The following is a 17,561-nucleotide window of genomic DNA, read 5'->3' as shown; positions in this document are numbered from 1 at the left end:
TCTCTCTCTTAATCTGTTGTTCTATCTATCTATTGTTCAGTCTATCTCTTACTCTCTTTTCTTACTCTTCTATCGATCTCTCACTCTCTCTTAAACATATCTCTTTCTTACTGTTGCAGTTAATCGCTCTCTGTCTCTTACTCCCCATCTCTTACCCACTCTCTCTCTTCTTCACTCACTCCTCTGTCATATTGGCTTCTCCTTGCTTGCTTTAAAAGTGGCATTGCATTGACCGTCGTGAAGTGATTTCGTTGTTGAGCTTTATCAGAAATAAGAACAATTCATTTAATGGATATGCTTCCCTTTTTCTATTTTATAATATATATATATGTGTATTAAACGAAATCTATATATGTGTATGTGTGTGTTTTTGTTGGAAAAGGGCCACTGACATTTTACAATCGGACTTGTGACTGAGCCTGAGAGACACTTGCACAAATGAACATTTGCAGAAAGACTTCGACTTCGACTGAGTGACAGTCGGCAAGACAGCCGACAATGTTCAGTTTTCACAAATACTCACAACACTAAGATGGCAATACTCACACACACACACACACACTCACACACTCAGTGCTAACTAAACAAACACGTACATACTTGTATGTCAAAAGTATTTCGAGATTTGTAGCTACAAAAACTGCCAATAACAAAACTCGAAGCATCCTCGACGTGCATGTGGAACCAAAAACAGCCTCAGCCCGCTGGCATGCCATCAACCCGTTGGCGGATGCAGTTTGGACAAATGACAGCAGACACAGCCTCATCTCGCCTCAGTCCACGTCCTTCATCCTTCATCCTTCGTCGTTCGCCCTCACGCACCACCCACACGGCGACAGGGTAAGACAAGCAAATGATGAGCCGGCATATAGAAGACTTTAGATTTTCATTTCGCCTTTGAGCCAGGAGAGTGTCGAGCTGGAGCAGGAGCAGCTGCTGATGCACAGGAAGTTCATTTTGCGTTAGGGCATAGCAGGCTCATCAAGGGGAGGCAAGTGAAATGAGCAAAAAACGTCTGGCGGTTGACAACTAACAAACTTTTTTGTCATGTACATAAAATATTTTATTGCATTTGTGATTCTCAAGTGAACAGAACTCGTCGCTCGCACTCGATGCTAGCATAGGTACTCCTTGCAGTTCCTCCTCCAAAATATCTAGCAATCTTATTGCCTCACTGAATAGTTGACATTTTGAGTATTATTTTAGATTTTTAGTGCATGCGATGACACGGACAGGCATGCAAATGCATCTAATTGGATTGGTTTTAGGGCCTGGTCTGCTTGTCTACTCGCCAACAACTCGGCCTGTCCGAAATACTTGTAGTGCGTTTCACTTGTGGCCATTGACTGCTGTTTGGCTGACAATTAAATAATACATAAAAAAAGAAGAGAAAATAGGCGAGATTCGAGTTGAGCTGCTCAGATTTGCGGTCGTAAAGCGATTTCGGCTTTGTTTTGTAGTCTCGCAGTGACTCGCCGTCAATCAGAGGGCAACTTACGTACGTCTCTGGCAAATCAAACTGTTTTCCTACATTGCAATTACTTGTCTAGCTATCAACCCATCCATCCGACCAGTCCAGCCATCTATCCATCTGGCACAAACGCTCAACTGTCCAAACTGTCTATTCAACTGGCCATCTAATTGCAGCAGCTCACCCGGATGGCCAACTCCTACTCTGTGAATGTCCTTTGCTGCTACATCCTTTCAGTCTATGTGTGTGTGTGTGTGTGTGTGTGTTTTGGCTCTTCTCTGTCGTCTCTCTGTCTTTAGTTGTAAATTTTAGTGTTTAGTCCTTTATTATTTTCACATTTTGCAGTCATTTACACTGCTCAGCGGGGATAATGCAGCTGCACTTGGCCGTCCAGCAGCGCCAACTGAACTGAACTGAACTGAGCTGAGCTGAGCTGAACTGAGTGCTCATCGGTCAGAAGTCCGGTTGATGTTGTCCTTCAGCTTTCGTTTACACCAACGGAATTTATTTCGTATATCCTTCAGTTTAACCTGCAGTAAATATATTTCAAATGAAAGCCAGCAGCATAGACGATGCCAACTCGTCGATGTTAGTATATTAAAAGTGACACGAGTCGAAAATAAGTTAGATATACTAGATGGATATAATGATAGATATACTATATATAATGAATAAGTTAATCAGCAACCAAAAAATATACTTACCGAAGTTAAATAATGACTCAACTCTGTCATGTCAGAGCCATTCAAATAGTAAGGTTTGTACATTCCGGAAACAATCAAATTTAACTAATTTTAAATAACTAAAAATAAAAATGGTTAGTTATAAATATAATCGTGTATAAATATATATTCTGCCTAATGAATATCATTTATTAATATCTTAGGGCTAACTAAGTATCATAATCAAACTAAGCCTTTCAGCAGACAGCGATTAATCTAGGCCGTAGCAATTCGCTTGAGGACTGCAGTCCCTTTGTATATTATTAATCTATGACCTGGGCCCATTAAGTGAGTGACAAGTTGGACGGCATCATTAGACTGGCATTAATATATCACATGGCCAAAAGTCAGCCATGGCCAAACAGGGAATTTCACTGGTATGTCGTAATTGCGGTTATGTCTCTGTGTGTATGTATGTGTGTGTGTGTGCGTGTATGGATCAAGCTTGTTTTTTTTTTGTCGCGACGCCCAGCCCATTATTGGCAAAAATTAATTAAATATTTTCCAAATGAATGATTCAACGTAACAATTGGATGGCCGACGCGTCGGCAGGTCGATCCGGAATCCCAGCCCGGAACCAGATGCGGGGTGGAGTGGGTGGGGGGAGAACGAAGTGGAAGGGGGACAGCACTTATGCACTTCTGCATTTGAATTATGTCAAATCCATTTTGTTTTAATGAAACGTTGATTGTTTCGCAATTAATTTTCTATTGTTTGACAGTAATTATTATTATATTATAATTTATATATGCATTGTTTTGAAGCACACACACACACACACACGCAAAGCTCCCGCAAATTATTCGTTCGATATGCAAAAACACATCCTGTCGTTGTTGCCTGTCTCTGCATTGACAATGCGAACGATTTCTGGTCCAATTGCAGACCGATTTGGATAATGCTTGACACAGCGATAACAGCTATCCATTAAAGGATGGCACTAAATGGGGGAAAAATAGAAAAAAAAATCACAGTCAGGAAGTGGATATATAAATAAAAATTAGCAGGTAATTTTCAATTTGATCTAAGGGAAAGCTATTTCTCAAGATATATACATACATCTATATAACATACTTTTATCTTCAAGCCTTGACTTTACATCAATTTTAAAACAAAGAATAAATTATTTTTTATGCAAATAATTTATGATACAAATATTTAAAAAAAAAAATATTTTTTAATAAATTTAGTATATTGAGGTGAACTCCTTTGGATATATTCGAGTAACTTTAACATATGGATTCCGTTCCTCAAATTAACAACTCGACTTGATGAGCATTTCATGAGCTCGCACGACGACAATTTACTATATCAATTGTTGGCCATTTTCCTGGTCTGACTTGACACATGGACTACGCTCAGCTGGATTTTGGCCACACGAGAGGCCGGGGCTGTGGCTGGGAGAGAGACGCCATCTTGAGTATGGGCCATAAATCGCTTAGGTTGGCTCGTCTTCGTCAGTTAATTTAAAACATGTCAGACAACTCCGACAACTTTGGACAATTGATTGACGTTTTAAAAGTTTAGCAGAGGAGGCGTCGCCTGCAACAGCAATCACATGTAGACAACAACAAGGCCACAAGAAAAGCAACTGCAACTGGCCATTGGTCTGGCCTCAGCTCGCCTTGCCTTGCCTTGCCTCGCCTCGCCTCGCCTCGACTCGTCTGGACGGGACTTGACTTGACTGGACTGGACTGGACTGGACTGACTGCTTGACCAGAATATGCAGTGACGTTTTGGAATTGCAAAAAGGCCGAAAGTAATTTATTTATTCTCCATTTGTCTTGACGATGAGCAAACGAGCCAAGTGATGGCCAGCCACGCTTCGATGAATGGCGTTGGCGTTGCCATTGCCATTGCCGTTACCATTCCCATTCCCATTCCCATTCCCATTCCCGTTGACCGTCCTACCATATGTATTTTTGGCCAGCTCACACAGAGGATGCATTCGATCGAGTTTTGAGTCAGCTTTGACGAGCTGACGCCGACTTGCCGAACCTACTTATAGAATGAATGTATTTAATGTAGCTTAAACTTATTTATTGTATTTGGAATTTGCTTTCACTAGCCTTAATCTAACTTACAGATAGTAGAATTATTTCCTATACATAATATATATATTAAGGTTCAAGGTTTTTCTTTCATATGTAAACAGCCTGGTTATTATCGTAGACATTGTGTTTGCTGAAAAAGCATATATTTTGTAATTTTATATTTATCTCAAATATCTACTCCCACAAACATTAGAGATTTCAGCACTTTTCCAGTTAGGCCCGTTGGAATCTTCTGTTTTTGGCAATTTAAATTTGCGCCAAAGGCAAACATAAAGCAACTATCTATCCAACTGTCTATGAATGCAGGCTCCTTTGCCGCTTTCAGCATGCTCCTTAGCTAACCATCAAAAGAAATGGTCAGCAACTTTTTATGGAGAGGAAAAAAGAAAACAAACAAGAAAGCCATCAGCCATCAGCCATCAGCTGTGCATACGTCTGTAACCATGTGTGGGTGGGTGTCTGTGTGTGTGTGTGTGTGGGCCAAGAGAGCATTTCCAATGCAAGATGACAGCTCATTCGTCAAATCACACAAAGAAAAATTTGAACTCTTCATCAGCTTTTTTGGGTCGTCGTTGCCCTTGTCCCTGTGCTCTCCCCTCTGTCCACTCCCACTGCCATTGCTTGCCTTTGTCTATGCACTGAGCGCCATTTCGCCGCTGGCGAGTTGATGTTGACGTTTCAATATTGATGCAATGTGCTCCAACTGCTCGTCCAGGCTGATGCTAGACTCTCTCGCACTCCCCCTCGCACTCTGTCTCTCCCTTTATATATATATATATATATATAAAACATATTTCATCGGCCATGTCCTGTTTTGCTCGTTGCTTGCCAATTCTTGACTGACATGAAAAATAACAAAACAACAAAAGCGGTCAGTGCCAAAAGGATAACGCAAGTAAACAGCTCGCACAGACAACGTCAGTTTGATGACGCTGATGCTGATGCTGATGCTGATGTTGTATAGGCCCCAAGCCCCAAGTTCCCAAGTTCCAAACTTCAAGCGCACTCTGCCCCACTCAGTGCTCGGTCAACAGAAGCAGCGTAATCCATCGTCGAGCGTCTTGCTCCATGTCCTTGGCGCTGGCAACTGCCAAGTCGCTGCATATGCCGCGCATTGCATTCCCATTCATTGGGCTCCCTCCCCACTCGCTGGCCAATTTTGTGCAGCTGTCTCTTGGCTATCGATGGATGGCTAGACGGGCAGCTCTGCTTCACAAATCCTCCGCAACTTCCAGCTTGCATGTCAGAATTGATGGAGCAGCACATTCTGCGCACTTGCAGTCGCTGTTGGACAGTCAACTCAGCTAAGGCAGATTTCAAGTTAGTGAAAAGAACTGGAATTATTTAACACAAAAGTTTTTATATTTATTTAATATTATTCAATTAGAATACATCCAGTAATATCAAGCAATATCCTCTATATATGAAATTTGCTTATTCTTGGAATTGAGCTCAATAATCCATCACTCAATCCACGTAGTCTGACCCCTCTGAGTGGCAAGCTCTCAATCAATCCTGAACCAAGGGCTACAGTAATTCTATGAAATTTCAGATGGCAGCTGAATCGAGATAAATTCGCCTCTGCCTAGGGGTATTGTCAAAGGACATCTGAGAGTCTTGGCGTAGGTTATGTGAAAAATGCCGAGGACATTAAAGCAGCTGCTTTCTTCTTCTTCTGCCAGGCGCTGAGGCGTGATATATGAACGGGTTGCGCAGCAACTGGCGTCAGCTGCTCCTCTCGCCGTTCCGCCGTCATCCCGCTGTCCTGCTGTCCTGTCCTGGCGTCAACAGCTTCTTCTCGTCATCTTGCAGCGGTCAGACGCTGGCCTGACTGACGGTCCGGGCACTGTTAATGGCTTCGGTCCATTATCTCGTCATGTTTGTTACGAAATTTAATTACTCTTATTTATTTTTCAGTTGCCTCGGCTTCGGCTTCAGCGTCGGCCTCCGTCTCGTCTCATCCGCCCCAGAGCTGGAGCCCGACGTCTGCTGTGCTGTGTGTTTTATGATTTTCAACTTCATTCAAAAAATTGTGAACGCAAAAAATTAAATGTGAAAAAAATTAAATTAAAAACACTTTTTACTGGATGGAGTCCTTGTGCTGATGCTGCTGCCCCTGCTCCTGCCCTACTCCTGCTCCTGCTCCTGCTGCTTCGTCGTGTCTCATATTCGCCTGTCCGCCTAATGTTTCGTCAAAAGGACAAATCAGCGCCAGGACAACACAGCGCAGTTGACCTCGCCGTTCGGCGTTCCGCTTTGCTAGGGAAGCGCGGTAATGAGTGTCCTTTATTTGTTTTTACCCTAGATAAAACTGAAAAAAAGCTGAAAAAAATAAAAGCGACTCACAATTTGCGCTTGCGATTAATTTTTTAATGTTTTTACTTTGGTTGTTTTTTCTCACTTCGTGGAAAGCTTTACAATACTTTGTTGGTAATAATTAAAGTTAACAGACATATTAATGTCAGTCTCGATTTATAAATGAAATCCTTTTGAAAAACCGAGGGAAGACTATTTGAGATCGACAAGAAATTTTATATGACCACCAATATATATATTTAAAAAAATTTGTTTCTTATTTATTCTATTCAAGGCTTACTTTATTTTATTTAGAGTAAATAAATGAATTATTTATTTTGGATTATTATAATTTGATATTCATAAATTTATATATATTATATATGTATTTTATAGTGAAAGGAAATTTCAATTTACTTTTTATATACTTTTACTCGTTTTAAGTTTTAATTTAATTAATTTTTTCTTTGGCCGCACTCTTTGAATGTTTTCAAATCTGCAAAAGTCTTAAGCACAGCTTTGTGAGCTACTACAATAGTTTTCAATTCCCATTCATTGCAATATATTGTTAATATAATTCTCTCTATATACATATATATTGCTTTAAGTATTTGAAGTTAATCGACTTCAAGTGTGTTTAGCAGTGAGAGGCTGGGATGGCTTGATGGCTTTGTCCTGCTGCTGCTGCTGTTCCACAATCGCCAGTTGGTCCACACTCCTTGACGCTCTCAATATGCATCTAAGTGCATGAAGCTTCCTCTTTCTCTTTGCTTTTCTGGCTCCCTCTCATTCGCATTCTCTTTCTTGGCTACACTCTGGGCTTGTCAGTTCCTCAGCATTGCCAACAAAACGTTCGTCATTTGCTTTTGTCTTTCGGTTTGTTTGCACACGCCGTTTCTTGCAGCAATCCTTTGCACTTGCCAGTTGCCACGCCCCCGTCCAGCCCAGCCTCACCCTCGCCCTCACCCTCGCCCACGCCGCAGCTCAGCTCAGCTCTGCTCTGCTCGGCTCGGCCCCTGCAGCTGTCAGTCAATGTGTCGTGTCACAATGTCTCTCCATCTGTCTGTCAGTTGCATGTCTCTGTCTATCTACGTGACATCAGCCCAGCGAGTTTTGCTCCTTGCGCAACTGCTTGCAAGCTCAAGCTCGAAGGATGTCGCCTGGCCAAGGCGAAGGATGCTGCTAGAAGATGCTGCCACTCCTGCTCCTACTGCTGCTGCTGCTGCTGCTGCTGCAACCGATGGATGGATTTTTGGATTCGCAACTTGCACTTGGATTACAAGTCTGATTTTGATGCGTACATGCTGTACTCGGTCTGTATGTGTGTGTGTGTGTGCGTGTGCGTGTTTGTGTGTGGTTGGGTGGTTGAGCGTGTGGCCCACAAAATATTGCACTGGCTCAGCGAGCTTACTCAAACTACTAAATGGGTCAATATCCACGTTCATAGCCACACACGCCCACACAAACACACACACACACACATTGCTCAAGTTTTCTTATGCTTTTGTCTTTTGTCCTTTTATTATTTTATTCCTGGCCTTGTTTTAATTCACAGCGTCGTCTGCTGGCGCGTCATCCTCTGGCATTCTTGGTAGACTTTGTCGTCCTTTGGCAACGTCTCCAGCAACATTGTCTCAGTCGCATCCTTGGCTAGAATGTTTACACACAGCTACGGATACACACACACACATGAGTGCGTATGTGTGTATGTGTGTGAGTTGTAAGTGACATTTGCAATTTTCAAACTATTGAATGAGTGACAAGTTCTGCAGACACGATTGAAACTGACAGCTACGTACTGCCATGCACTCTCGTATGCCTTCAGCTACAGCTACAGCTACAGCTACAGCTTTAGATTTAGCTACAGCTGAGGGGCAGTCCTAGGTCCTTTCTGCACTTTGTACTCCTTGCCTTGCCTCGCCTCCCAGCCACCAACTAGACTTGCTCTGCAAACTTTTAAATACTCGGCTATCTTTAACGTTTCGATCGAGTCTAATTGACTTTCACGCATGCAGACGCCTTGATTATTTATTCAACTACCCAAAACTTTAAGGCATTGAATGAGTGTGGGATCTGTTGGCATGATTTCTAGAAGAGTTTTGACTGGGCGGATATACTTGCGTCAAGTTAGCAGAAATGCTAAGCAAACTGAGAAAATCATGAATAAATATTATACGAAACTCATATGAAACCACCTCTGATACTTGTCCAATTTTACACAGTTAAACTTCTTTTAGTAGTTGTTTGAGCGTCTCTTAAACATGTCTAGTGTCTAGTGTCTGCACTGGCATATTAGATCGTTAAGATGGCAATTAAATGCAGCCGACTTACGCTGCAGTTAAGTCTTTTGTAAGTTAAGCGGAATCACATAAAGGTGTCTAGCAGAGCCGATTGAGCTGGCATTTTATGTGTGGCAGGCAGCCAGAGCAAGGAGATCACTATAGTGAATTGTGGCGGCATTGTGGATGCTGCAGTGCAGCAATTACTCAGGCTAATGCGTCATTTGCATAACATCAATGCGAATATAACAATGAAATGCCATATTAAATAAAGGCCAAAACGCACTGACTTGTCGCATGTCTAGTTGATGGCACGACAGACAGACGAACAGACGGACTCACTGACTGACTGACTGACTGCATGACTCACTGCCCATTAACAATTTAATTTGTACTGTCGCAATCGGGCTGGCGGGAGGCAGAGGTGGAGCTCGCCTTGCCTGGCTGTACGTCAATGTCAACATCAATGTCACATCCATTGAGGGCCAACAGGCGAACGGACATTTTGACAAATAATTGAAACCGCATTTTATAATGAATTCAACGCATGGCCCACAGTTAGAGGCCCAGACTGAACTCCGACTCCAGCTGCAGCTGCAGCGACAGCTACACCTGCGCCATGTGGAGTCTGTGTGGAGAGACGAGCACACATGCATGCATAAGCACAAACACATACATGCACATGTCCATTTGATCCGGGGTCTGTGTCGCACTGTCTGTCTTGCCGAGAGATTTATGCTGTATAAATTCAATACTGATAATCGCCAAGATGAGCCTGGCTTATTTTTGGCGCTCTTAAGTGCTGGGAGGTGCGTCGATGCCGACGACAACGACAACAACGACGACGACGGCGACGACGACTCAACGATGACTCCGTCACTCACGCATCATCCGCGCCTAAGTCGTTAACTGATGATTTTATTGGCCAGCTGAATTCGTCGCACAATGTGTCCGGCTTGGCGCTCTTAAATGTCAATCGTAAATTTGAGTTGAAGCATCGCGAATGCATCGCCAGGCAAGTGGGCTTGATTGGATCAACTTAAGCAGACTACCGAATGCACTCTTGTCTCAATTTTGGCAAAGGATTTTAATAATAGTTGGTCTACACAAATATTTCATAATATGAATTTCTTATATAAACACCTATTAAATATATATATTCTTATATAATTTATTTAAGAATTTTTTGGCTAACTAGCACTCACATACAAAGGTTTTTAATTTGAATTTATTAATTTATACTTATAAATTAAATAAAATATTTTATATAGAAGTCAAATAATTTATTCAACCATATTTTAATAAAAAAAAAAAATTTTTTAGTAATGGTAATTAAAATAATAATATTTAAAAAAAAAAAACATAAACTAAAATATTTTGTAAATTTTAAAAATTTATTTTATATTCAACATCATACAAAATATTCTGTGTACAAATATATACATACATATTTATTTGTGATTTTGTGAACATATGTATGTATTTGTAATATTTACTTAATATCTATGTTAAAAATTTATATTCTTTAACTTATTATTTAATAAATACTTACAATAAATATTTTATTATTAAAAAATTCAAAATTCGATATTTTTAATTAATAATGCATAACACACTACTTAAGCGTAAAATAAATAAATGAATAAAAGTTATAATAGTTCACATGGCTAAAGTGCATTTGAAAATAGTTTGCCCAAGGCTTGTAGAGCCCTTGAAGAAGCAGACCACACAGGCACACTCTGGAGCATAGGGAAATGTGATTTATTAGTATTAACACCATTCAGAGCTTTGATATGGGCCATGTCCCAGTCCATGGTTAAGTACTAAATGCGAGAAGGACAGATGCAGTTGATTGAGGAAGCTGTTGGTTAGTCATGTGGCTAACCCGTTTCGGTAAGTGCTCATATTTACATAAGACGAACTCATTAAGCGAACCCTAAGCAAATAAAAAGGAGAGAGGGAGAAACAGAGAGAAAAAACAAAAGATATTCATATATTAAGCGTATTACGGCCGCTGACAGCTGCCATCATATTCGAAAGCCCCATCATCGACATCATCATCATCATCAAAGTCAATTAACATAAAAGGTGATCCAAAAATAACAGCAAAGTATTGATGGAAGTTTATATTTTTGGCGAAAACAATTGAACGACTTTATTTTTTATCGGAAACACCCAGCGGCAGCTGCTGCTGCACAATGTGTCCGGCTTGGCGCTCTTAAATGTCAATCGTAAATTTGAGTTGAAGCATCGCGAATGCATCGCCAGGCAAGTGGGCTTGATTGGATCAACTTAAGCAGACTACCGAATGCACTCTTGTCTCAATTTTGGCAAAGGATTTTAATAATAGTTGGTCTACACAAATATTTCATAATATGAATTTCTTATATAAACACCTATTAAATATATATATTCTTATATAATTTATTTAAGAATTTTTTGGCTAACTAGCACTCACATACAAAGGTTTTTAATTTGAATTTATTAATTTATACTTATAAATTAAATAAAATATTTTATATAGAAGTCAAATAATTTATTCAACCATATTTTAATAAAAAAAAAAAATTTTTTAGTAATGGTAATTAAAATAATAATATTTAAAAAAAAAAAACATAAACTAAAATATTTTGTAAATTTTAAAAATTTATTTTATATTCAACATCATACAAAATATTCTGTGTACAAATATATACATACATATTTATTTGTGATTTTGTGAACATATGTATGTATTTGTAATATTTACTTAATATCTATGTTAAAAATTTATATTCTTTAACTTATTATTTAATAAATACTTACAATAAATATTTTATTATTAAAAAATTCAAAATTCGATATTTTTAATTAATAATGCATAACACACTACTTAAGCGTAAAATAAATAAATGAATAAAAGTTATAATAGTTCACATGGCTAAAGTGCATTTGAAAATAGTTTGCCCAAGGCTTGTAGAGCCCTTGAAGAAGCAGACCACACAGGCACACTCTGGAGCATAGGGAAATGTGATTTATTAGTATTAACACCATTCAGAGCTTTGATATGGGCCATGTCCCAGTCCATGGTTAAGTACTAAATGCGAGAAGGACAGATGCAGTTGATTGAGGAAGCTGTTGGTTAGTCATGTGGCTAACCCGTTTCGGTAAGTGCTCATATTTACATAAGACGAACTCATTAAGCGAACCCTAAGCAAATAAAAAGGAGAGAGGGAGAAACAGAGAGAAAAAACAAAAGATATTCATATATTAAGCGTATTACGGCCGCTGACAGCTGCCATCATATTCGAAAGCCCCATCATCGACATCATCATCATCATCAAAGTCAATTAACATAAAAGGTGATCCAAAAATAACAGCAAAGTATTGATGGAAGTTTATATTTTTGGCGAAAACAATTGAACGACTTTATTTTTTATCGGAAACACCCAGCGGCAGCTGCTGCTGAGGAAGATAAGGAAGAGACTGTATGATCCGGCAGATCAGCTGTTTAGGAATGAAATGGGCGGCGGTGGAGGCTCGATGGGCTCTGCTATCTGCCAGATGTGTGAGCCAAAGGGAAATATTACGACTTTCAATTGATCGCCGATCTGCAGTGTTTCATAGTGAAAGCCATCGGCAATGCAGACAGTAGTCTTCTCCTCTGCCAGAGATGGATTGATCGGCTCCAGGCTGACATTGCAGCTGTTAAAGTAGAAGGTGTTGCAGTTCAGTGTGGCGACCAGCTGATAGAGACTCTCCACGCATTCGTTCCAGATGCTGATGCTCTCGAATTGCAAACTCTCGTTGCTGCACCACTCGACGATCTCGAGGTTGTCCTTGAAAGATCGCAAACAGACGACGCCAGTGGGCGGGGAGCCCAGCACTTTGCTCTCGCAGTCGCAGACCACAATGGGCGAGGCGAATGGGGGCGGCACTCTGTCCTCCGAGGCGCTCACAATCTGCAAGTCCAAGCTGCTAAGCACATTCTTCGTCTTGCGATAATTGGGATGGAAGGCGGTTTTAAAGCTCAGCGGCCTCATTTGATCACGGATGCGCGCAATGATCTCTTCTCGAATGCCCTGCTCAACGAACACCGTGCCCACAGCACGCGGTGCGAAGGGATTGTGCAGCGAGTCGACTAGAAAGTGCAGAGCGCTATGGATATCGCCCTCCTTATGGATAATCATGAGCTGGGAATTGAACGCTTCTGCCACGTGCAGATCGGACGCATCGTAGTTACAGGTCTCATTCGAGAAAGCCTCCAGCTCACAAATGAAAAGGTCCTCGGCCACCGAGACGGGCGGTGTTGGTGCATTCGATTTAATATCGTGCATATGCGAGCAACGCCTCAGCCTCTCCTCATCGCTCAGCAAGGTGTGCACCATCTGACTGGTTATGGCCACATCGGTTGGCAATTTCTCCGAGGTCTCCGATTGCACCGTCAGCGACTCATACGATGGCACGGAAACTACATCGTAGCTATTGCGACGCCCCTCGTTCATCATCTTTGCAGCTGGTTAATGAAAGATTTGGTATACTTGAGTAATAGGAATCTATACTATATATAAACATATGTTTGTGTGTATATGTAACTGAATTTTGTGGGAAAAGTAACTAATTGCTTGACATATTTTACAATACTGAACTCTAAAACTTATCCATTCGTAATTCAGCATTTACAGCTTTACCTCCATCACCACATATCCCCTGGCAGGCTTACACAAATTCCTGTTGGGTGGGGTGGATAATAGCCGGTTTTTAGGCTTGTTTGGGGCCAACAAATTGGCAAAACAAAAATCGCACGACGAATTATTTATTAATCGGCAAATTTATGATCAAATGTGACAGTAAAATTAAAATATCACCAGCAGATACAAAAGTGCATGCATAAATTGTGTTTAGGGCGCGAGCCACAAATACTTTTGGATTTGTTGAAATTAGCATTAAAATATTATAAATATAAAGTATATCCAAAAAGTATAATACATGTTTGTGCAAAATATTAAACCCTCCCTTTTTTTTCTCGGCTCTTTTATTGCCAATGCGGATTGTCCTCGTTTCATGGGCGCTTACTACAAAGGGCATAGAATGTTAATTTTTTGCATAAACAACAGCAACAGCAACAGCAACAACAGCAGCAATAGCAATTACTAATAATACAATTAAAAACATTCAAAACCGCAGAATATTTTTGGTATTTTATAGAGGAGTGGGTGTGGGCACAGCGCGGTATTTGTGGGTTAGGCTACAGAAATGTCCAAAGCAAAAATACCATAGAAGACAGAAGCTTGAATTCTCTAACGACATATTGTGGATATTGAAGCTAATGGGATAGTACAAATATATGCCCTGAAGATAAGTATATTTAGGATTGCCCAAAATTGCAGAAAATTCATATTTTATTATATTTATAGCTATAAAATTAAATCAATTTTCTTTACCACTTGAAATATGTACCAAAAAATCTCTCCAAAAAATATATATATTGACAACCAGAAAACAATACTTATATAGATAGAGAGCAACTCAGTTGCAACAACAAAACTATAACAAATAATAACAATGCTCTTGCTAACGATGACTATTTACATTTATCAAGAGTAATTATAATAAAATGCCAAAAATAAAATTTAAATTAATATAGAAAGCCGATTATAGAATAGGGGCCCGCAAAACACGCGACACAGACACACACAATGCGACTCTAATAAAATGCCATTGACACAACAACAACAACAATAGCAACTGTCAAATATAACAAATCCCATAAATCAACAATGCAAATTTGCTCACACAAAAAATAAAATAAAATAAAATAAAATAAAGTGCAAAAAATGAAAATAAATAAAATTAAAATTCAGCTCTACATTTATAATAAATAATCGTATGGGAATAAAAATCTATTTACATGCACTTGACAATAATATCTGCAGATTCCACTATGTCAAGCATGTTGAACAACCAAAACAGTTATATTCACATTATTGATTGACGTTTGATATCGAGTGATATATGTGATGATGTATATAAGATCTGACAATCATATTCGATTCACAGAGTTGATAGCTTGAAAAGGTTCTTTAAATCTCAGATAGAATTCTAGATCGTAGAGTACATGTGATCATATGCAGAGTCTGTCTGCAAAGGATTGCTAATTTTTCCATAAATATCTCTAAATATAAAGTATTTAAAAATTCACTTTTTATCATGCTCTAGTTCCGGCTTCATATCATATCGCCATAACTAGAGACCAGATCTCGATTCCTTATTTCATTATCGGAATAGGCAAAACCTAATCCAGCGCCGAATCGTGTCGAACCACCAGATTGTAAGCATAATAAACTTAGCAACGTGCGTCAAAATTTTGGTGAAATTATCGTAATCTTAAATAAAATAGTTTCGTTTTAAAAACATGATCAAAGCCGCTGTAAACTATTCCCTAGTAGTTGTACTCGGAGTAAGAATATTTTGCAACAATAATAATAATATTTATGAATTTACAAGTCCCAAAGCTCTAATCGCTGACTTCTCCTAAAGTGCATCGTTGTGGTAACAGTCCGCGTAACTCTGCCCAGCATATTGGACTATGAGGAACCGAGTTTGTTTCAGCAGATGAAATTCAATGTGATCAAAGTGTACATATCATTGACGTCCATGATAGTGCTGGAAATGCTACTGATATACTTGAGTGTTAGTGCGATGTACATGGTGTCTGAGTGGCTGTCTGTGTTGGTAAATAGGCACACACACATGTAAATAAGAGTATATCTGCTTGAATGGCTGTTCCATCAACCCACCCACAGTATGTGCCTCTGCTGATATATGGCATGCACCGCACATATGCGCTATGTGTGGTGCAGCTGCAACCACTCATCAGTAGAGACGACGCACACCACTTGCTTCTGCAATACTGGCAGGATTACTTTGAGAACGATGATCCCAAGTGGCTGGACCTGCAGGCCAAGGTATGTGGGCTTTCCCTTTGGAGAATACTCTTCTAGCATGCGCTGCTTTTCCCAGCTGGGCTGTTGCGGCTTGAGCGGTCCTCGAACTTACCTGGACTACTTGCGCAAGGTGCCTGCCGTGTGCTATCGCCAAGGCGTTCTAGTTACTCGCGGATGTGAGTCTGTCGTCTACGATGCATTCCAAGGGGTGCATCAGCTATCCAAGCTGCTCATCTGGCTAGCACTGGGCATAGAGCTCGTCGCATTACTGCTTTACACGAGGCTTATAATTAGGAAATATAGCTATCTAATATGTAGAGGAATTGTGTACAGAAGGGATGAGTGAAAGATATAGAAAGAGATATAGATAGAGATAGCTAAAGCTACTCAGTTTCACCCATTCACTCCTCAATGTGAATTTCAGAGCACCAACTCACTATTTATAAATGATACTTAATTTTTAGCTAAATGTTTCTGATAAAGAACTGTTGTTCTGTTAATACGTGTGATTTATACAGCGACAGATAAACAGATAAAAACAATTCAGATATTTATGTATTTGTAAATAAATTTTTAGAAATGTCAATTTTATCTATGCTCTTTTTGTGGCAGTTCGAAAGGGGGAGTCCGAAGGGCGGCGAGGGGCAACAAATGGGCGCCTGACAAACCTGAGAGAGACAAATAAAATAAATTGAAATTAGCTTCCTTTGTTGCCGTTGACAATTTGAATAAAATTAATATAAATTTTGCGCCCATTTTTAATTAATAAATGTCAAATATTTCGCGTATGGGTATTTATTTGCAAATTTATTTGTCTGATTTGTAAGTTTTTTTTTTTCACTATATATACAAGCATAAATACATATATGTATGTATGAATGCATTTTTTTTCTGCTGCAATATTTTACGGAAATTTTAATTTTACTTTTGTGTTTGTTTGCAAATGCAGCGATAACGAATTTCACAGCTAGTTGTGATGGAAAATGAGCAGAAGAGAGAGAAGGAGAGCGCAGGAGAGCGAGAAATACAGAGAGTGGGAGACGGCGAGCATAAAAAGAGCAAGCGGAAACATACTTTGAACTTTCAAGCGGAAGCGGAAGTCAGCATTAGTAGGCAAAGCTGAATTTTCGCCATTGGCCAGCAGCAACAATGCGCTGCAATTATTAATGCTGGCTTCCAAAAATCCCATTCGTTTATTTTTCTATTTAGTGAATTCTATAATATCAGGAAATCATTTACACAATTTATTACCCAATGGCTTGGGTCAGCCAGGATATTTAGATGCTGAATGCTTTGATGCTGACAATTGAGCAAAACAATTTATTTATATGAAGCAATGTGTGCATAATTTTTTAACGAAATTCCCTTGTGGGAACTTTAAATACATATATCATCAATTAAGCAGTTTAGGAGACTAGTTAAGATATAACTTTCATCTGTTTATAATATGGTACACCAAAATCTATTTATATACTAACTTTCAGCCTTTGTGGGGCAGGGGGATCCCACTTTGCCATTTAAACTGTCTAATGTTTAATGAGGTCATTAAATACCATGTCTGGGGCTGCCCATCATGATAGATAGCTGTGGCAATACTGCAAGATAGGGCTGTATTCTGTCAGCGTTAAATTTAAAATAACAAAAAATAACGTATACGTAGATAATCAAGCCATTCGAAGTCATAAATTTCAAATGCACACAATAAGCGCTAATAAAATAAAAACTGTCTACAACTCGTGTGGCTAAGAGAGGTTGTGGTGGTGGTGGTGGAATGCGAATTGTGAATTGCGAATGGGGCTGGCAAGTGTCAAACA

The 17,561-nt window shown here is 39.6% G+C and overlaps 2 protein-coding genes across 3 annotated transcripts; one reads left to right on the top strand and one right to left on the bottom strand.

Moving 5' to 3' along the window:
* Nucleotides 1-12,185: 12,185 nt before the first annotated feature.
* LOC108649421 (uncharacterized) lies at nt 12,186-13,393 on the bottom strand. Its single transcript, XM_018098390.3, has one exon. The coding sequence runs from the start codon at nt 13,306-13,308 to the stop codon at nt 12,304-12,306; it is 1,005 nt and encodes a 334-aa protein (XP_017953879.2). The 5' UTR covers nt 13,309-13,393; the 3' UTR covers nt 12,186-12,303.
* Nucleotides 13,394-15,131: 1,738 nt separating this feature from the next.
* LOC108658601 (uncharacterized) lies at nt 15,132-16,333 on the top strand. Of its 2 annotated transcripts, none has more exons than XM_018111262.2 (4): nt 15,132-15,260; nt 15,341-15,535; nt 15,607-15,768; nt 15,824-16,333. In XM_018111262.2, exons 1-4 carry the CDS (start codon nt 15,216-15,218, stop codon nt 16,091-16,093), a joined length of 672 nt encoding a protein of 223 aa, XP_017966751.1. In that variant the 5' UTR covers nt 15,132-15,215; the 3' UTR covers nt 16,094-16,333. The 2 variants fall into 2 exon arrangements, with proteins under 2 accessions (XP_017966751.1, XP_089114680.1); XM_089258554.1 differs by having other exon boundaries at nt 15,139-15,260; nt 15,316-15,535.
* Nucleotides 16,334-17,561: the final 1,228 nt, after the last annotated feature.

Source organism: Drosophila navojoa, chromosome 3 (assembly GCF_054131105.1).
Source record: "Drosophila navojoa isolate 15081-1374.11 chromosome 3, UAZ_NAV_1.0, whole genome shotgun sequence".
Classification (NCBI taxonomy): Eukaryota; Metazoa; Arthropoda; class Insecta; order Diptera; family Drosophilidae; genus Drosophila; species Drosophila navojoa.
This window is presented reverse-complemented; position numbering and strand designations above follow the sequence as displayed.

Coding starts and splice junctions, on each gene's coding strand:
- LOC108649421 (XM_018098390.3), bottom strand. CDS start 13,308: ATGATGAACGAGGGGCGTCGCAATAGCTACGATGTAGTTTCCGTGCCA.
- LOC108658601 (XM_018111262.2), top strand. CDS start 15,216: ATGATCAAAGCCGCTGTAAACTATTCCCTAGTAGTTGTACTCGGA. Junction 15,261..15,340: donor CCCTAGTAGTTGTACTCGGA/GTAAGAATATTT, acceptor CTTCTCCTAAAG/TGCATCGTTGTGGTAACAGT. Junction 15,536..15,606: donor CTGAGTGGCTGTCTGTGTTG/GTAAATAGGCAC, acceptor ACCCACCCACAG/TATGTGCCTCTGCTGATATA.